At 35.4% G+C, this 21,893-nt stretch overlaps 1 protein-coding gene across 8 annotated transcripts in view; it reads right to left on the reverse strand.

The window, feature by feature from the left end:
* The window catches only part of XRCC4 (X-ray repair cross complementing 4), a 304,283-nt gene that overhangs the window by 92,664 nt on the left and 189,726 nt on the right, over positions 1 to 21,893 (reverse strand). For 4 of the 8 annotated variants that reach the window (XM_025292254.2, XM_044947330.1, XM_044947332.1 and 1 more), the window contains exons 7-8: positions 13,141 to 13,288; positions 6,206 to 6,490 (exon numbers count right to left, since the gene is read on the reverse strand). In XM_025292254.2, the coding sequence (XP_025148039.2) occupies positions 6,280 to 6,490; positions 13,141 to 13,288 (359 nt within the window). In that variant the 3' untranslated portion in view covers positions 6,206 to 6,279. Of the gene's footprint in view, positions 1 to 5,655; positions 5,951 to 6,205; positions 6,491 to 13,140; positions 13,289 to 21,893 lie in introns of those variants that run through there. The other 4 variants (XM_025292255.2, XM_044947333.1, XM_025292256.2 and 1 more) reach the window with 3 other exon arrangements.

The raw sequence follows: 21,893 nt of genomic DNA on the forward strand, positions 1-21,893 counted from the left end.
TTACTTCTCATACTTGTAAATAATTGTCCTTTTTGCAGTGTATTTAGTGCCTTTTATTTTTTTCATTTTTTTATGCTTTTTATTGATGATTTTGCTTTTCGAAGTGGCTCTCAAATATAGAACTGACTTGCTACCTAATATTTCCAATCACAAGAAAGCTATGATGGTCCTTGTAGGAAAAAATGTGTTTGCTAACTTTCATTCAAGCATGAGTTAAAATCCTGTTGGCCCTGAGTTCAATGTTAATGAATCAACAATATGTATCAAATATGGTGTCTTTAAACAGAAACATATTTAAAACCCGATTAAGTATCGACTGGTTGATAAAAAACGTTATGACCAGAGGCTCCAGGAATCTAACCCCATGTTTCTCCCTGGGCCAATGATACAGTCTTTGTTAATTCCATGTTCCCAGAAACTTGACAGAACATAACTACTATGAATGAGAACTGACTGTATATGCCTGTGTTCCCCAAATCTTTGTTGAACAAATGAGTGAATCACACAATTAGTTCAAGATGTAGGGCAAGGTCATTCAGAGCATGGTAATGAGTTTCAATTTTCCAGAGTGAAGCCATTGGAATAGTTTAGGGAAAGTATAGGAAGCAGGGAGAGATGGGGAAAAGTATAAAGATAAAATTTCTGTTTTCTGAAGTTCACTATGTGGAGAATGAATTAGAGGATGGAGAAGTGAAATGGGGAGACCAAAAATGAGCACATTGCAGTATTTAGGTGAACTATGATTGTGGTTTACCCTAGCTTAGTAGCAGTAGAAGCAAGCAACAAGAGACATTTTAAATGCAGAATATATGAGATGAGCGGCTAGACTGGATGTGGGTGCAAGGAAGAGGGAGGAGTTCAGGATGATACTTAATTTCGGCTGTCATTACTGTGTACACAGTAGAAACATTTACCAAGAATAGGAAGACTCAACCACGTGAAATCTACTTTAATATCTCTTGTATCTCATTAGAGATCTGTTTATACTTCATTTACTTGATGATTATAGAGTACCTACTACTCACCAGGTATCATGCTAGTTGTAGAGTTTTTTGGTAATGGCTGATTTGCATTAAATCCCCAACTTTGGAGATTAATTTTTTGAACTCTACATGTAATATATTTTCTCATTTGCGGTCATTTATCTGTATGTCCATCCTGGGTTAACTGGAAAAAAGGTAATAATTTTTACTTTGTGTTATTTGTATTCAATTTAGTTAGGCATTCCAAACGTACCTGAACCTCTTATGTCACATGGCTTCATTATCATGCTGGATTGTAATTACTTACTGATCCATTTCTTCAACTATATCCTATCCTCTCACAGGGGGAGTACCTGGTCTGTCTTATTTGGTGCTATAGCCCCAGCACCAGGCATAGCACTCGGCACATAGGGGTTCTCCATTACTATACTAAGGGTGAGATAAGATACAGAGGACTGTAGCCATAACTAATGATAATCTATAATGGCAAATTTTCTTTCCTAGGCTGGGTTTTTTTCCTCCTTTAGAAATTACTCATGCATGTTCCCAACAGTTTATATGAAGACTCCAAAAGCATACTTTAGACTGAAAGACAATGCTATTATTCAGTAAGAACATGGAGAATTTCATTTGTCTTACTCCCACATATAGCAGTTAAGAACAAATGAAATATTTTCTTTAATAGTTTCTGTGCTTTATATGTGCCATTTATTGCTTAACCAAAAAGAAACCACAATAAATAAAGAAGTATTATTTTCATGGTTTCTGGATATATGTCTGTTTGCCTTTATATCATTATCTCATAACTTCATTAGTTTGCCAAATTCATTTGTGAATACAATTCCTATTTTATCCCCTATAGTCTGGAAATTCCTACAAAACTTATATATTTTTGGCCCTAGGCAAAACACTTTATAAAATCAAGACTATATCCATAACAGATTGTGGCAGTGAAAAAGTTGATTTTTCTCTGTAGTCCATAAGTAGAATATATCTCTAAGCGAGAAAAATCCCATAATTTCAAACTGAAATGAAAGTATATGTCCAAAAGGAATATTTCTCTGGGATTGAGGTTAACAAGAACACCAGCTACATCAAGGAAGGCTTTCAGAGGCTATACAGTACATACTCCAGAATGACAGCATTTTCAAAATGTGATTTAGACATAGTTTACTGATTAAAATACTTTCCTATATGCTAAAAATTAAGTTAAAAACTGAATTAAAAAAGAAGTAAAATAATATAAAATTAATGTAGTGTATGTCTATATACTTGAGTGTATAAATATGCTAGCCTGACAAAAGAAACTTTTCCAGTTTGGGGAAGTCAATGCCCACGGCCACCAAGTTTTGTTTATCCAGCCTTTGTGGTAGGCTGATTTCTAAAGTAAGACAGATGACTTACTTTTATAAGGACAGTGTTTAACAAATAGCTTTCAATAGCTGATGAGGCTTCCCAGTTCTTCCCTAGTAAAAGGATAGCAACCTCAAGTGTTACTCAATCCATCCTTTTTTTTTTTTTTTTTTAAAACCATGCTCATACCTACAATCATTATTTTTTCTTCAGATAATTTTTCTTGGCCCACTGTGATATCCTAGCTTCACTGCCAATTTGAAAACATTCACTCCTTCAAATGCATGGTTTCCAGAAAAAATTGCCTAAAGTGCAGTTCATTTTGTGATCCTTTAGCTCAAAATGTTTAGCAAGTCATTGTTGCATTCATAAAATAAATTCAAGTAAATCAGCTTAGCATTGGAGTCCCAAATTCTGTTGATGTTGCTATTTTAATCTACATTCTATGCATCTCATAATATGGTCACTGGTCCCCAATCTTCCAGACTCTTTCCCCACACATTTACTTAAACATTCTGTTCCTGATAGGGAGGAACCCGCTTACTAAAACTGAACAAAATCATGAAATAATGCTTATGAATAGTTATATATGTTTAATTTATTTAATTTTTTGTTTGTTCATTTCTTATACCTTGTTCTCATATTTGATGTCTTTACTGTTTGCCAAGATCTCAATTACTTGTGAGTTTCTCTTTTCTTATTTTGACATGGGCAGTTTATACTTTCACACAAGCTTAGAACATGAAACAGTCGTCAATTCTATTTTGATAAAACATTTTATTTAGTTTCTTTATGTTTTAATACAAAAGAAATATCTATTTAACATCTAGTTATATATCACAGTAGATGATTTAAGTTACATAATTTCAGTTAAAACCTAAATTTTGAATATAGTATGCCAAATAAGAAAAAATAAATATATCTCTATTTCTTTCAATATTAAAGTATAAATTATGAACAAGGAGTCATTTCCTTTGATTAATAACCCCTTTGACCAGGTATAATGAATATTTATACTTTATTCTGTGTTGATAGAATACTTAAAATGCCTGAAACAATAACTACTGTCAAGCTAAATGTAGAAAAATTTTATGGGAGAAAGTCTTTCAAGGGATAGAAACGTAATATATATGAAATATGTGATAAAGTCCCTCTACCTAAAACACAGAAGGATTATAATAGCTCCCTATTAAAATTTTTTTAAAAACAGAAATCCAAGTCTGCCACTAATTTGAAATCTAAATGCATGTAATAGCCTGAGGGAATTGTAGTGAGGGTTGTTTCCAGAATGAGTTATAAACATGGAAATACTTTATTTAAACATCTATGTAATCTCCATTGAAACATATTATTTTGAAATTATGTTAAAAAAGAACTTAAAATACATGTTATTAGACTAAGCTTCTCACATATTTAATAATCATGCTGTAAAAGGCCACAACACTGTGGCTGATACTGTATATATTTTTTAAATATTAATATTTTGTCCTTTCTGTATACTGAAAAAATGGCCATTTGGGCAACCTTTATCTCAAAGTATAATTGCTGATTTTATTGGCAAACCTATAATAATGCATATGATCAATCTTTACTTAATTATTTTGAGTTGCAAACACAATTAATAAATCATCTTTGAAATGTACTGACCATAATCAGTATATTCTGGAACAAGTCCAGGGGGCCATTAATCAAATCGCGCAGCAAGGAAAGTGAAAACCGCGGTCTGAACAGTTAGGTAAACACTCAGTGAAGCTAATAAAAACCTATCTCGTTTTAAAACCACCACTGTATTTACTTTTGCAACTAAGATAAACATTATGATAAAATTAAAGTTGTGTAAAAAATGAGGTTTGCTAATGATGACTAAAGTAAACATATAGCAATTGCACAAACATTTAATGTCCCTAACTTGACACTGAAGAAGTTTAAAGTTCAGTTACCAAAAATCTTCAAGAATTAGATATTTGAATCTGATGAATTATATTATCCATAAAAATTAAATACACACATGCACACACAAATCAAATATACTGAAGTTTAAACTAGGAAAAAAAGCACACGATAAATTTTTAGGTATTTTCTTAAGAATCAAGGCAGAAACATGAAAACAGGTTTTTAAAAAATTAATTAAATTATTTAATTGGAGCATAATTATTTTACATATTCTTTTTGAAAGAAAAGGCTGGTCAACCACCATATTCTATATTGGCAGATGTAAATAAATAAATTGTTAAAATAAGTAAATTTTTGAATGAGTTAGAAATTATATATATATAAAACATAAATCCTTCTTTCTACCCTTACTCCCTCTCTCCCTTCCCCCACATTTCTTTTTCTCTTCTTTCCTCCCTTCCTCTCTTCCCTCTACTCTCTTTCTGTCTTCCCATTTGCTTCTAAAACCTGGTCTTCTAATTTGGTTATTGTCCTTTAATATTATCTTATTGACTGCTAAGTGGGCAGAAAGATTTGTTGAGTTAACACTTAGAAGGTTATTGGAGATCCTCATTTCCATAAGAATTATGAGGAAAGGAAACACTAAAGGTTTAAAAACTCCATAAATACAGTTTACTTTCCAGGAACAGATTTCCAAGATTTAGCCTAAAACCCGGGGAAAACAGTGCTTTAAAAATAACAATGCATCATATTCCTAGAGCTTACTACTTAGATAGTGCTACATACATGGGATCTCATCTAACCCTCATATCCATGTTGAAAGGCAGGCAGGACGTATTACCAAGCCACTCTTTATACTCACAGATGCAGTCCTATCTCTACTGTGTACTGCAGAAATTTTGAACAAGCAGTTGAAAGTCACTGCATCTCATATTTACTGACCTTTTAAAATCGGATCGGATCAGTCGCTCAGTTGTGTCCGACTCTTTGCGACCCCATGAATCGCAGCACGCCAGGCCTCCCTGTCCATCACCAACTCCCGGAGTTCACTCAGACTCACGTCCATCGAGTCAGTGATGCCATCCAGCCATCTCATCCTCTGTCGTCCCCTTCTCCTCCTGCCCCCAATCCCTCCCAGCATCAGAGTCTTTTCCAATAAGTCAACTCTTCGCATGAGGTGGCCAAAGTACTGGAGTTTCAGCTTTAGCATTATTTCTTCCAAAGAAATCCCAGCGCTGATCTCCTTCAGAATGGACTGGTTGGATCTCCCTGCAGTCCAAGGGACTCTCAAGAGTCTTCTCCAGCACCACAGTTCCAAAGCATCAATTCTTCGGCGCTCAGCATTCTTCACAGTCCAACTCTCACATCCATACACGACCACAGGAAAAACCATAGCCTTGACTAGACGAACCTTTTTTGTCAAAGTAATGTCTCTGCCTTTGAATATGCTATCTAGGTTGGTCATAACTTTCCTTCCCTTTTAAAATACAGGGCCCTAATTCATTGAGTTGTTGTAAGAATTAAAGAAATTAAAGGAATTTAAGTGCTTAACATAACTTTTGGCACACAGTATTCAAACTAAATATCAGTTATTATTTATCCAGTATAATAAAGTAGCTAAAAAGTATGGTCTTTGGAATAAGATGATCCTACATTCAAAATCACAGATGCAGCTTTGTCTTCAGGCAAGTTATCTAATATCTCTAGGTCTAATCTTCCATCTATAAAATGAGCATAGTTTAGTGAAACATATAAAAGGAATATAAAGGGTTTACCACAATGTCTATATCATAAGTATTCAATGAATGTTAAATATTATCATTATTATTGACAGATGGATTTGCCTAATAACTCATATAAATACAAAATGTCATTAATATTAATTAAAAGGCAAATGATACTCTTGGTAACATAAAAGTAACATTTTTTAATGAAGCAGTAGGGGACAAAGACCTCCACTGAAAATAAGCTGAGATTATAGATGGATAATAAACAAAAGATGAAATGCCAATAATCAGTAAATATCAGAGAAAAAAGACATCTCTAAAGGTTAAGCAATGGTAAACCACTCCAATATTCTTGCCTCAAGAACCCCATGAACAGTATGAAAAGGCAAAAGGATACGACATTGGATGATGAGCCCCGCCCTCCCCCCATGTCGGTGGGTGTCCAATATGCCACTGGGGAACAGCAGAGAAATAACTCCACAAAGAATGAAGAGGCTGGGCCAAAGCAGAAACAGCACTATGCTGTGGATATGTCTGGTGGAGAAAGTAAAGTCCAATGTGTAAGGAACAATATTGCATAGAATGTTAGGTCCATGAATCAAGGTAAACTGGATGTGGTCAAATTTAATTAATGAACAAGAATTTAATTAATGGGCAAATTTATTTCAGATCACCATTATATCTACTTCTGTGGGCAAGAATCCCTTAGAAGAAATGGAGTAGCCCTCACAGTCAACAAAAAGTCCAAAATGTAGTACTTGTGTACAGTCTCAAAAATTACAGAATGATCTTGGTTTGATTACAACGCAAACCATTCAACATCACAGTAATCCAAGTCTATGACCCAACTACTAATGCTGAAGAAGCTGAAGTTGAACGGTTCTGTGAAGACCTATAAGAACTTCTAGAACTAACACCAAAAAAGATGTCCTTTTCATCATAGGGGATTGGAATGCAAAAGCAGGAAGTCAAGAGATACTTGGAGTAACAGAGAAGTTTGCCCTCAGCGTATAAAATGAGAACTTTGGTTCAGAGCCAGGAAAGCCTGATGTGTATAGTTATTTCTCTAAACAAAAGTGCATGGATTGCACAATTTCATCCAAGATGATGCTGTTAGCTTCTAGTTTAAAAGGCAAGAACTGAGCTTCTTTGAGTAGAAGACTGTATCCTATATAAAGCGTATCAGCAGTGGCAATGCACACCACATTCCACTCCAAAGAAGTGAGGAAATACCTGCTAAGATGTGCTGCATCGTTTCCTGCTCTGTGTAGCCACACGGACTATGGTAACATCGTGCAACCATGGATAATTAAATCATGAACTTAACCTGGGGTGTGCATGTGTTTGCCATGAATGTGCACACACACATGTGATTTACAACCCACCCATCACCTAAAATATTGCAGCTACACAACTACTAAATGGGACTGCTGAAAGGCTGATTCAGAACACACAGTTAAAACTTCTTCCTTATAGTTCAAGAAGCAACATCTGTGAAAAGTTACAAATTACCAATATGTTTAAGGTTGTTTGGAAGAATGTTTTCGAATTCTGTGTTTTCAGAAGACATCCATCACAAAGAAGACAAAATCATACCTGAGATATGTGAACATATATATTTTTACTTGCTGTTATACAGGAATAAAGAGTATATAAAATTATCTAAAGACTATACAAGTATTCTTTTATACTTTTGGCCCAAACTATTTTAATGGTTTTATATTGCAGTTGAGAATGTTGAACTCCTTCCTTTGCTGCTGCTGCTGCTGCTGCGTCGCTTCAGTTGTGTCCAACTCTGTGCGACCACAGAGACGGCAGCCCACCAGACTCCCCCGTCCCTGGGATTCTCTAGGCAAGAACACTGGAGTGGGTTGCCATTTCCTTCTCCAATTCATGAAAGTGAAAAGTGAAAGTGAAGTCGCTCAATCGTGTCCGACTCTTGTCGACCCCATGGACTGCAGCCCACCAGGCTCCTCTGTCCATGGGATTTGCCAGGCAAGAGTACTGGACTGGGATGCCATCGCCTTCTCCAACTCCTTCCTTTAGAGGTGTACAAATTTGTTCCAACCACTAAAATTCTCTTAGAAAATAACCCTGCTGCTCCTAGATGATCAAACAGTTGGACAAGTAGTAGATTTATGGGAAGATCGGGAGGTGGGGAAGAAGGTCCAATATACAAACTAAAATTTCATTCTTGAGATAAATTTAATGCCTAAAACTCTAATTAAGGTTGGAAGTTTCTTATATATTTAAAATCACTGATGTTTGAGAATTTTCAGAGTTTATATCCCAAACTATGGCCCAAAATAATGCTATCCCTTGGACTGTCACTAAGCCCTTTTTGGGAGAGAGGGAGGTGGACTGCATGAGGGTGCTATGCATCAAGTACTTTTGAACAATGATTAAACAAGTCAAATGAATAATTTACTATGGATGCTTTAGATCCTTTAGTATATAAATCTTCATTAATATATAAACTATAAAGTTTTAGAGGTTGGAGCATAATGGAGCATGGGAGCTATATTGGTTCAGTTCAGTCACTTGGTTGTAACCGACTCTCTGCAACCCCATGACCTGCAGCATGCCACGCTTCCCTGTCCATCACCAACTTCTGGAGCTTGCTCAGACTCATGTCTATCGAGTCAGTGATGCCATCCAACCATCTCATCCTCTGTCGTCCCCTTCTTCTCCCACCTTCAATCTTTCCCAGAATCAGGGCCTTTTCCAGTGAGTCAGTTCTTCACATCAGGTGGCCACAGTATTGGAGCTGAAACTTCAGCATCAGTCCTTCCAATGAATATTCAGGACTGATTTCCTTCAGGATTGCCTGGTTGATCTCCTTGCAGTCCAAGAAAATCACAAGCATCTTCTCCAATACCATAGTTCAAAAGCATCAATTCTTCGGCGCTCAGCTTTCTTTATAGTCCAACTATCACATCCACACATGACTACTGGAAAAACCACAGCTTTGACTAGACAGACCTTTGTTGGCAAAGGTTAGGGTTTTAATATGCTGTCTAGGTTGGTCATAGCTTTTCTTCCAAGGAGCAAGCATCTTTACATTTCATGGCTGCAGTCACCATCTGCAGTGATTTTGGAGCCCCCCAAAATAAAGTCTCTCACTGTTTCCATTGTTTCCTCGTCTATTTGCCATGAAGTGATGGGACCAGCTGCCATGATCTTAGTTTTCTGAATGTTAAGTCTTAAGCCAACTTTTTCACTCTCCTCTTTCACTTTCATCAAGAGTCTCTTTAGTTCTTCTTTGGTTTCTGCCATAAGTGTGGTGTCATCTGCATATCTGAGGTTATTTATATATCCCCCGGCAATCTTGAATCCAGCTTGTGCTTCATCCAGCCCGGCATTTCGTATGATGTACTCTGCATATAAGTTAAATAAGCAGGGTGACAATATACAGCCTTGATGTACTCCTTTCCCAATTTGGAACCAGTCTGTTGTTCCACATTTGGTTCTAACTGTTGCTTCTTGACCTGCATACAGATTTCTCAGGAGGCAGGGAAGGTGGTCTGGTATTCCCATATCTTGAAGAATTTTCCAAGTTTGTTGTGATATGGTGTGCAGCAATTTTTAAACTTATTTGAATATAAAAGCCTTTGTGCCTGGTGGGCTACAGTCCATGGGGTCACAAAGAGTCAGACATGACTGAGTGACTTCACTTTCACTTTCACTTATATAATTGTATAGAATGAAGTCTGTAAATGATATCATAAAGAATAACTTCTGTACTCAGTATCATTTAACTTCAATAAACATCTGACTTTCTTTCCTCACTTATCCAAATCTCAGAGTGAGAGGCATTTTGTTCTTACCTATATATTTAGCAGCTCTTTTGACCACAGAAGCTAATGCTTTTTTTTAGTCAAGGGTCATTTAAGGAAGAGCTCAAAGTTAAGTTAGAGTTGCTTGAGATTTGCAATAATCCTGCTCTATTAAGAACTTCATATCCAGGTTCTGGTAACTAGGTCTGTATGGTGTAGCCTGGTGTTTAACTCCTTGTCTTGGTCTCTAGCACAAACTTATTTGGCTGTAACTTGGGTTTGGCTCTCTTCTTAGCCACCTCTTCCAGGATCTGGAGCCCTGACTCTGAGACAAAGTTTTCATTTATAGGTCTCTTGTTCAGATACTAATTTCAGTATCTCTTAAAAGTAGCTTTTGATAAAGAGAATCTATAGAGATAAGAAACAGAGCAGCTATTAGAAGGTAAAGCATAATTTCTAGGTGGGAAGAAATGGGCTGAAATAGTTGAAGTTACAGACATTAAAGTGTTGATTAAATCATTTGGGCTGAGCATTTTGTTAGTTGGCTAATTTTGTTAACTGAGTGCTTATTTCAGTAAGACTGGGACACTGACTCAATTTAGACAAACAAGTGAATAACGACTGGGTCATTCATTTTGTTAAAATAACACAACTAGTCCACCTAGTCACAGTGATTTCATGTCATACCAACACAATGGCATTAGTAGACTTTTATTATATTAGATTTTTCAGGATGTTGAAAAAATAAGAGCTCCTAAATTTAGAAAAACCTGAAATGAAAATTCTTTCTGTTATTACATGAAAAAGCATTAATAATTTAAGCTAAGTGAATATAGTGTTAATTTATATACATACTGTGCCATTGTATATTTATAGAAAATAATTTTGCCATGTTTTTATTTATACTCAGAATTTTATCTAATGATATTAATACAGTATGTATAAGGATGAAAATAATTTAACAGTCTCTATAGTCTTTGCTAGCTGGTTCATTTTGTTTAATATGTAAAATTAAAAGGACATACCAAACAACTCTACAAATCATAATTTCAAGTGATGTAAGAGAGTAAATAGCAAGGAGTGTACAGCAGATGGTTATACTGAATAATAACTCTTAGTGTTGATGCTATTCGACAGAACAGGATGAGGGTTCCCCAAGTAAAATCATATTGACTGGATTAGTCACACTCGAATTTTTAATGAATATTTATCAATATATACCAGACTCAAGGATTTCAGAGTCTTATTAAAAACAGGAAATCATCAAAAGATCTAAAATTATTCCTGAAAAAAAAATGTATATTTACCAAAGGGAAAAAAAAAAAGGCAAAATGTCAGTACAATTCTGCACCTCAGGACTGCTAACACATGCCAAATTAAACTATTATCCCTGTGAGTACTCTATGTAAGTTTCAGCATGTTTTCAATTTTCTAGTTTCCTGTGTTTCAAAAGAATGAGTTTTATTATTGGGAATCCAAAACTGTACAACATTTAGCAGTTTGAAAGCAGAGCTAAAAAATGAAAATGAAATGAAATATAATGGCTTTATATAAGTTTAAATGACTATATGTGAGAAGACACTATAACAACTGAAATATCACAGATATCTAGTGAATCTAATATTTCAATAACTCAAAAAGCAAGAGAACCCAAGAAGAAAAGTCCTCTGTGATGTGCAAAATAGAAATGCTATCATATATATGAGAAAAAGCTTAATTTCTAAGAAGGTTCCACACAGCCCAGCTTGGACTGGCCTCTGAGGAGCCTCCGCCTCACTGTACTCCCTCCGTTCTGTGCCGCCTCCATTCCCACAACCTTCACACAGTCCCCCTTATGTACATGCTCACAGGCTGCTTTCTCTGCCTAAATCTCTGCTCTCTACTCCACTACTGTACTCCTCATATCTATGAATAATGTTTGTTTTCTCTCACGCAGACTAAGCTTTATGACATCAGGGGCTATATCTAGTTTGCTCAGCATGTAAACATAAAAGAAAGATACACGAATGGATGAATCAATGAGTGTGGGCAAGTCATAGTCAAAATTATTTATTCTCAACAAAAAACTGTATCTACTTTGCATTTCCTTAGACGATGTGAAATCATGTGGAAGTCATACAATGAATGCAAAATCTACTGAGAAGCTACTGCAGGAGATATAGAGGAAATATCATTGTGACAGTCTGACAATAAATGTTTGAAATCCAGCAGATGCTTAAAATTGAAAGCAAGTAATGAAGTCAGGCTTCCCAGCTAAGTTTAGTCAGATATAAGGGTTCATTATGCCATGGTAATGCGACCATAAACACAAAACCCAATGATAAATAGACAAACAAAACAATACCACCACTAACTGTACAATGGATACTTTTATCAAGAAATTTGAAACCTCTCTCCTGTCAGGCTCAGTCTCCTCAAGGTATAGACTGTGCCTGTCTTGGCATCCTCTTTGTCCATATCAGAATTCTAAACTTCATGCTCTCAGGGTACCTTTACACTTTCAAAAGTTCTTGAGGACTTCAACAATTTTTATTCATGTAGACTCTATTTGCCATATTCAAAATAAAAACTGAGAAAAATTTAAACTGCATAAGAAATAATTTAAAAATAATAAACCCAGTATATGTAATAACATATTCTTCATAAAAATCATTACATTTCCCAAACAAAAATTTTGTGAGGGCAATGTTTCGCAAATCTGTTTGATGCAGACTTTTTGCCTCAATGAAATGTTCATTATCCTAACATCTCAACTCATGACAACCAATTTGGGATGTTTACTGAAGGAGGACAGTCTGAACCAAAAAGTGAAAAACAGCACAAATTCAGTGTATAATTCCAAAATCTAAGAGAAATAAGTAGATGACTACAGAGAGACATTTTACTTGAAAAAATATCAAGAAGAATGAAATCAAGTGGCTAAGTTGAATGTTCTATGAGTCTCTTCAGAGCAGTACATTAGATCAAAATACTTTAGTGAACACAAGCTGGATTTTAATATTTTTTAGTACCCTACATGCCATTTCTCCTAGAGAAGGGCATGGCAACCCACTCCAGTATTTTCGCCTGGAGAATCCCCTTGGACAGAGGAGCCTGGCGGGCTGCAGTCCATGGGGTTGCCAAGAGTCAGACATGAATGAATGACTAAGCATGCCACTTCTAATTAATCCATAGAAACCACAAGAAAAAAATTTGCTATATTTTTTAGCACATCTGCTCTAAATATTAATAGGAATTAACTAAATACCAGGGAAAATGTATTGATCTAAACACTTTACAATCTCCAAAATCATTATTTTTGTTCTAAAAAATAGCCTGAAGTAAGTTCAGAAATAAAAAGATAATTTGAAGACTATGTAGATTCTTTTAATGTCACTTCACTACTTAGCAAAGAATAAGATGACTTACTTTTCCTTTTCTTGAAGCTGTTGCTCCTGAGAGGCCACTTTAGGTTCTGTCCCCAGATTTTTTTGCATCCGTTGCCTCCTCTTTCTACTTGGTGCAATATCAGGGATATCAGGACTTGAAATACTGGAATCATCTCTTCTTACAGTAGCTAAAATAAAATCACATAAAAATTATGCATATTTTTTGAGTACAGTATTAATTTGCAGCTTTAATACCTATATAAAGTGACACAATTAAAATAGAGCAAAACTATTTTTATAAATTTATTCAGATTTCTTATCTTTGACAAAGAACATACAAATAGGGAAAAGACAGTCTCTTCAATAAGTGGTACTGGGAGAACTGGACAGCTACATGTAAAGAATGAAATTAGAACACTTCCGAACACCATACACAAAGATAAATTCAAAATAGATTAAAAACCTAAATGTAAGACCAGAAACTATAAAACTCTTAGAGGAATACACAGGCAGAACCACTCTCTGAAGTAAATCATAGTGAGATCCTCTATGACACACCTCTTAGAGTAATGGAAATAAAAACAAAAATAAACAAGTGGGATCTAATTAAATGTAAAAGCTTTTGCACAGCAAAGGAAACTATAAACAAGGTGAAAAGACACCCCTTAGAATGGAAGAAAATAATAGCAAATGAAACAACTGACAAAGGATTAACTTCCAAAATATACAAGCAGCTCAAACAACTCAATACCCGGAAAACAAACAACCCAATCAAAGAGTGGGCAAAAGACCTAAACAGAAATTTCTCCAAAGAAGACAAACAGATGGCTAACAAACACATGAAAAGATGCTGGAAAGATGTTCAACATTGCTCATTATTACAGAAATGAAAATGAAAACTAGAATGAGATATCACCTCACGCTGGTCAGAATGGCCATCGTCAAAAAAATCTACAAACAATAAATGCTAAGGAGGGTGTGGGCAAAAAGGAAACTTCTTGCACTGTTGGTGGGAATGTAAATTGATACAGCCACTATGGAAGACAATATGAGGATTTCTTAAAAAACTAGGAATAAAACTACCACATGACCCAGCAATCCCACTACTAGGCATATACCCTGAGGAAACGAAAAGTGAAGAAGACACATGTACCCTAATGTTCACTTCAGCACTATTTACAATGGCTAGGACATGGAAGCAACCTAGATGCCTATCAAAAGAGGAATGGTTAAAGAAGCTTTGGTACATGTATACAATGCAATATTACTCGGTCATAAAAAGGAACACATTTGAGTCAGTTGTAACAGGGTGCATGAACCTAGAACCTATTATACACAGTGAAGTAAAAGTCAGAAAGATAAAAATAAGCATCATATATTAACACATATATATGGAATCTAGAAAGATGTTACTGATGAACCTATTTGCAGGGTAGCAATGGAGACGTAGACATAGAGAACAGACTTATGGACACACAGGTGGGGAGAGGAAGGACAGGGTGGGATGAATGGAGAGAGTAACACGGAAACAGATACACTATCATATGTAAAACAGAGAACCAATGGGAATTTTCTGTGTGACTCAGGTAACTCAAATTGGAGCTCTGTAACAACCTAGAGGGGTAGGATGCAGTGGGAGGCAGAAGGGAGGTTAAAGAGGGAGGGAACACAGGTATACCTATGGCTGATTCATGTTGAGGTATAGCAGAAACCAACACAATATTGTAAAGCAATCATTCTTCAATTAAAAATAAATAAAAAAGATTATTCAATTTGATGAAATGAGTAGTATGTAATATTTCAATACCAATATAAAACCTAAAATATATTGTATATATGGAACAACTTGATCAAAATGGTCTTTGCCTATCTTGAACAACAACTTCTGAAATGCATAAATAAAAGTGAATTAGAGGCACATCTAAAGAGGTTGGGGGGAGATACTGCTATAGGGATAATGAATCAAACTGATAGGAAAACAACAGTTATCAGCAGGAATGGGGACTTCCATTAGTGATCTAGAGATAGTTTTCATAAACTTCTCAGCCAACTGTAGGGAATAAATACAAGAAAAATGGAAGAAAGTACTAACATATTGCTAACGCGGCTAACCCACTAAATTACCCTAAAAAATATTTGATATACATGAAATAGAAGCAACAAAAGAAATATGCTTGATTTATATTCCTTTTTTTTCTATTAACAACTTAAATGCAAAGAGCTTAAGGGGAATTCAAAATATTCTTTCACTCAATACATAGTATATTCTGCTATCACACATTTTTCTGTAAAATAAAAGAGCTCCTTTGTTATTGGTAAATAATGAACAATATCAACATAATTTGGACTTTGGATTGTCCTGTTGGTTCATATGATTTTTTTCCCAGCTTGTTAATGTTTTAAAGTGATCAGGAGCAAGCGTCCATCCCAATGAAAAAGAAAAACTTAGCAATGTATAAAAGCCTTAAGAAGTAGAAATGAGGGCTAAAAATCCTATACAAGTCCATCACTTTAGCACTACAAAGGGGCTGGTTTAGTGAAATCAAGAACCCTACACTTTTCAAAAGTTAAGCTCTCTGCAAAGATGCAATTAGAACTGAAGAATCTGTGAAGACATTTCTCCCTGTATCTCTACTCAGACATTTAACTTTTTGAAGAAACTAGCGTAATCAAATGTGTTCAGTAATTCCCATCTCTTTCATTTAAGAGGAACTGTGGAACTGTGATGACGCACGGAGAAGGCAATGGCACCCCACTCCAGTACTCCTGCCTGGAAAATCCCATGGACGGAGGAGACTGGTAGGCTGCAGTCCATGGGATCGCTACGAGTCAGAAACGACTGAGCAACTTCACTTTCACTTTTCACTTCATGCATTGGAGGAGGAAATGGCACTTCACTCCAGTGTTCTTGCCTGGAGAATCCCAGCGACAGGGGAGCCTGGTGGGCTGCCGTCTGTGGGGTTGCACAGAGTGGGACACGACTGAAGTGACTTAGCAGCAGCAGCAGTGATGATACAAGGGTTTAGGTGACTGTGACGTTTGGTGAAAAGGTTAAAGATCTACTAACTGTTAATATTTTTATTAGGATTATAACTAGAGAACTAACAACAAGAATGTAAAACTACACAGATTTTAAGTGCTCTGTCCAAACCTTAACTTTTTCTTCCAAAAGCTCTATTAATTTTAGTGTGTTAGTTTGCAGAGTGAATAGTTGTTCAGGTGCACATATGTCACATTCTAGAAAATGCTGCATTTTAGGTTCTCATTCTATGTTGTCCAAGCTTCTCTGAGTGGCCTGACATCACTCGGACACTACTGATCCCTCTCTAGAAATGTTTTGTTTTTTTTTTTTAATTTTTTTTCCTGGATATAACTACCAGTTTTGAGAATGCAGTGCTGGACACATTACTATGGGTTTTTAAAATATTATCTTATTAATCTTTAAATCTGTGAACTTCATTTTACTTAGGAGGAAACCAAGAATTTAGAGAAGTTAAGACACTTGCCCAAATCACACAGCTTTTGTTTTTATATTTTATCATTATGACAATCAAAAAATATTTCTGCCTGGTGGGTAGAAATTTCTTGAGAAAATATGCCCATCAAAGCATATTTTACTTTCCAAAGCTGCTTAAAGACACATAAGTTATAGTTGATTTCTTATACATTGTTTTATTAAAATGTATTGGGAGTAAAGAAATATAAATTTAAAAAACAGATATTTCTCTGAACATATTCCAGCTGAATGATTCCTTTATTCTTATAAAGCTATGAGGTGACTAAGGAAGATAATTCTGGTTTCCTACCCAGTCAGCTCTCATACAGGGTTTAATCAACTGCGTAAGCAATCAACAAAGTACAATCTTGTCCATGAATAAAACTAGCAAAAGTGTCAGAGTTAGAGGATGTTTCAACTGTAGATAGACTTGTAAAATGGAGAAAGATTTCCTTTAATTACATGTTGGACATTTATGAGGAAAGAATGTTAAGTTTAAATTAAAACGTAAGGTGAATTTTTAAAAAATAAAGTTACATAAAAGTTCTGCCATTAATTCCAAAACTCCAGATAACAACTTACACTTTGGCACTCAACAGCGTATTTTATATGTCGAATGGTTATATTATTTTTATAATGCCAATAATTTACTTTAAAATGCAATGTGATTAAAGGCGTGTATTAGTAAGAGTGTTGCATCTACGCAAGAATCACAGACCAGGAAAAATTTGGGGGATTCTAATAATAAAGTCCATATACTTGAGGAGGCTACTAGAGGCACCTTTGTTATCTGCATGTCAATAACTGATGACAAAAATGTGTATCTATTGGTGAAAACAAGGCATGAAAACAAGCATGATGAATACTGCATATGAGCTCTCATGAGTAAAATTAGAGGCATTTTAGATACACAGATTGGCTAAAGCATTTTAGAGATACTCCCCTCCATTTTGTGGACAGGTTATGAGAATTTAATGAGGGTTGTTTATTCTTAGAGATGATGTACTGTCCTGAATCTTCAAGTAGTTTTCTGTCTAGTTGTGACTTATGGACGATTATAGTCGTCTGATGCCAAGAAAACCGGCCATTCCTACCTCAGGAATCTTTATATTGGTCAAAAGTGAAGGTTTGATATGAGTGGGTGACTGGGACACCTTCAAGGACATACAGCTGGGGCTTCTTCAAGCTTATAGAGCAGGTTAATGAATTATTTTATATTTGGTAGTAAATATTTAGTTGCCAACTGTATATGTGAGAAAACCTAATCTGATAATTTACTATCATTATTTCTACCGTTTAAACTTCTTGGTGACGACTATGATGTATCGCAAAGAACTTGAGTTCTGTATAACCAAGAGTTTTAGCTCAGTTCACTGCTCCATTTTTATACATTTCTCTTCACAATTACAATGTAGATCACTGTAACACTGCCGTAAGGAAAAAGGGCTACCATATAAACTTATTTACTGGTTAAACCAAATGTATCCTTCTTTTGGTTTGTTTTTGCACCATGAGAAACAGCTTTCCCTTCAGTTTATTACATACATGAGTGTGTGCTCAGTCCATGGAATTTTCCAGGCAAGAATACTGAAGTGACTTGCCATTTCCTCCTCCAGGGGATCTTCCTGACCCAGGAATGCAGGAACCCGTGTCTTCTGCATTGCAGGTGAATTCTTTACCACTGAGCCATCAGGGAAGCCCTTACTATATAAATGTAATAGCAAATCATACTGTAATAGATTCCCTTAATTTATATATGGCTTTAAATGAAGTTTTGATAATAATTATATAGACTTTTAAAAGGAAAAATTTCCATCCTGTCCTTTCCTCTTCACCCTGCAATTTCAGAAACCAGAAGAAAAGAGGTGCTACTCCAATCTCTGGTACCTACATATTATTAATTGATCATTTCAAGCATTCCTCAAATTTGAACCATCCCACCTCTATCCACTACTTGTGCTTATGTTTGGTCCTCACATTTCATTTGGTCTCAAGGCTGGATACTTTATTCTGACTCCAGATGCCTTGAACATTGATTCTGGGTCTCAAAACAAGCAAAGCTGTTTTACATACAGCAGAAGGTGTCTGAACCACATCCACACAAAGTCAAACTTTATGGAGCCTCCAAAATGTCTATATTATTCATGCTCATTGTGCTCAGTCATGTTGGACTCTTTGGGACCTCATGGGCTGTAGCCTGCCAAGCTCCTCTGTCCACGGAATTTTCCAGGCAAGAATACTGGAGTAGTTGCCATTTCCTTATCCAGCAGATCTTCCTGACCCAAGGATTGAACCCAAGTCTCTTGAGTCTCCTGCATTGGCAGGTGGATTCTTTACCAGTGCGCCACCTGGGAAGCCCATATTATTTATAACTTTACATATTTTAAGGGTGACAAAGTCTTCACTTACAAGTTTTACATCCCATTTTTAAGGGAAAAAATCAATTTACATGAAGTTTACTTAATACATACTCATTTTAGCTGTGAGGAAGAATCTGAATAGAGTTGGAAAGCATGACAAATGTTAAAAGGGAAATGAGAAGAAATCTGGCCTATACAGAGGAATGTTCATGAGAGAAAAAAATGCAGGAAACGAGATTGGTTAAGTATAGGATGCAGGGAAGGATTGGATGAAAAAAAAGATACAGAGATACGCTCAATAAATTTGCAAGCTTCCAAATCCAGGCAGAAGACTATTGAATTTGATATTGACTGAAGAGTTTTGTTTTGTTTTTCCTGAGATTCCACACCCAGAATTTTCAGCTTTTTAATATTATCATCAGTTTCTTTGTCACAACAATGTGTCTTTCACTATTTCAAGGAAATAAAGAAGGAAAAAAAAAAACTATTGCCAATTAACTTATTATGGCTGAAATAGTGAGTAGGAGAGCTGTGGGATGAATTTCAAGTTCTAATTGGGTTCACTGCATCTAGAAAATGAGGAATCTTTATACAAGCTTGGTTATTGTGAAAGGTGGCTCCACAGAAAGCCACACTTCTTCTTGTCTGACAGAAGAACTGCAGGATCTTGGCAGCAGCAGTTCAGACATGAGAATGCCTTGGAGTTGGCCATCCTGGGTACTCTCAAGGGCAAAATAAAATGGCACTGTTGGTTAAACTGCCTAAGCCCCATGAGTTAAACTACCTGGTAAATGTCTATTACTGACCAGAGACATATTAATGTGTCTTTTGTCACCCGAACATTATTGACTGGGAGGTGTTTCAATATTCACCCACATAACATACAGCTGGTCACAGGTGTTAGTTTCTACAAAAATCCCTGGGTCAATAATGTGTTACGTCTTTGATGGTTAAACATCTAAATCTCAATGTTTTAAAAATAATTTTTTAGGTTTATAATTCATTTTATTAGGAATTCAATATTATCTCATAACTATGGACATTTTCCCCCTTCTTCCTAATATGCATTACTTCACATATCTATGGAACTCTAATGGAGACTGCCACCAGAGATTCCTGTCCCCCTCCAAACATATACATCTCTCTAGAGCCCCTGAACCCACCTCCTCCCCTCAAAATTAATGTCCTGAGGCATGTTAGTCATGACAATGACTACTTAGCTCTTAAATTATTGAATGAAGGAGGCTCTGATCTTTAGGTCCTTTGACCATGAAAAAAAAAAAAATGTGCTATTTTCAATATGCCATGTTCAAACAAAAAACTTTGAGTGGTTTCACATCACCTACAAAATAAAATCCTAAGATCCTAGTCCTGCATTCAAATCTCTCTACAATGAAACCCTCACCTTCCTCTCTGACCATACCTCCCACAATCTTCTGCTAAAGAATTCCAAGGCCTCTAGGGCTCCTCCACCTTCCTTTTTCGTTCCTTACTTTCCTTGTCTTCAATGTCCTCCTATCTTCTATTGGCTCAACTATGTGTTCCCTTCGAGCGCAGCTCATTTCAGCCATTTCAGTCACTCCTAGTTTTAATAGTTTAAATCCACAGCAATCTCCCCTACTCTATACGGTTATAGTTTGAACCACTCATTTTACACATACGATCTTGTACTGTTATTCTTTTTATGTATATTTCCTCTTTCTCAAATAGATTATGAACACCCAACAACTAGAGGCCATGTCTCACAGTTAGCTACATCCCTAATGTATTATGCAATAGTGTTATACATGAGGAATATGATGACTTGAACTCATTCTGAAATGTGTATCTTATTTTTTAATCAAAATTCATTTACTTATGGTCCTCAGAAGTATAGAGAAAAATCCAACCAGAAGACCTGGATCTGGATCTCTATTTCTGCCATTTACCTTGGGCATATTACAGATCTTTAAGTTCCTCTGTGAGAAAATGGATATTAACTATGATTAAATGGGTTAATATAAACTGTTTTATAAATCATAGTATCAGAAATATTTGATATCAGCAATAAGTATTACTGACAAAATGTGTGTGTCCTTACAAAAGATCTGAGATTCATTTACTTATTCAATTTAAAAGTTTACTACTATTATTTTCTATTATATAAGTTTCAGGTATACAGCATCACAGTTCAACATCTGTAAAATGACTTTTATTTAGGTGAATCTGACGAACTTTCAGGCTATCCTATATAGCTTCTTAGAGACATAAAAATTAAATTAAAAAAATAAAAGATAAGATAAATTCATGCTTGGCAAAATTAACACAATATTGTAAAGTTTAAAATAAAATAAAAATTAAAAAAAAAGCCAAAAAAAAAAACAAAAAAAAAGATAAATTCATGGTTTTCCAAATTCAAAATAACTCAATTGTCCTAGTATTATTATTTGTTATGAACACAGAGTAGCCAGACTCCTATGGCTGTTTCCTGCTATTTTATTCAGCTGGTCATTTCATAAATGTTTATAATCATTAAGTCATTGTGTTTTATTTCGAAAGATATAAAATATTGAGGGGAAAACCGAAAATACAGACCTAAAAATACTACCTTAAATAAATCTGAAACTTCAAAAAACATATTCTTCCTCTCACCAAAGAAAATAACCAACCAATGTGCCTCTGTAGTTTGTCTTACTGACAGGTAGGAAGATAAGCAAAAAAAACTGAGATAAGGTCAAGCACACCATACCTCAATAAGCGGTATCTTAAAGTGACCTATCTTGAGGTAGTAAATTTCTAATGTGACCAAATAAGCACACGTTATTTTCCCTCACCATTCATCAAATAGCCCTTTTCATATCTGTTATCATTTTCTACCCAGTTTTCATAACCTAACTTGAATAACTGATTAACATCTTACATGGAAGGTTGATGATCTAACCTATTATCAGCAATCAC

This window comes from Bubalus bubalis, chromosome 9 (genome assembly GCF_019923935.1).
Source record: "Bubalus bubalis isolate 160015118507 breed Murrah chromosome 9, NDDB_SH_1, whole genome shotgun sequence".
Classification (NCBI taxonomy): domain Eukaryota; kingdom Metazoa; phylum Chordata; class Mammalia; order Artiodactyla; family Bovidae; genus Bubalus; species Bubalus bubalis.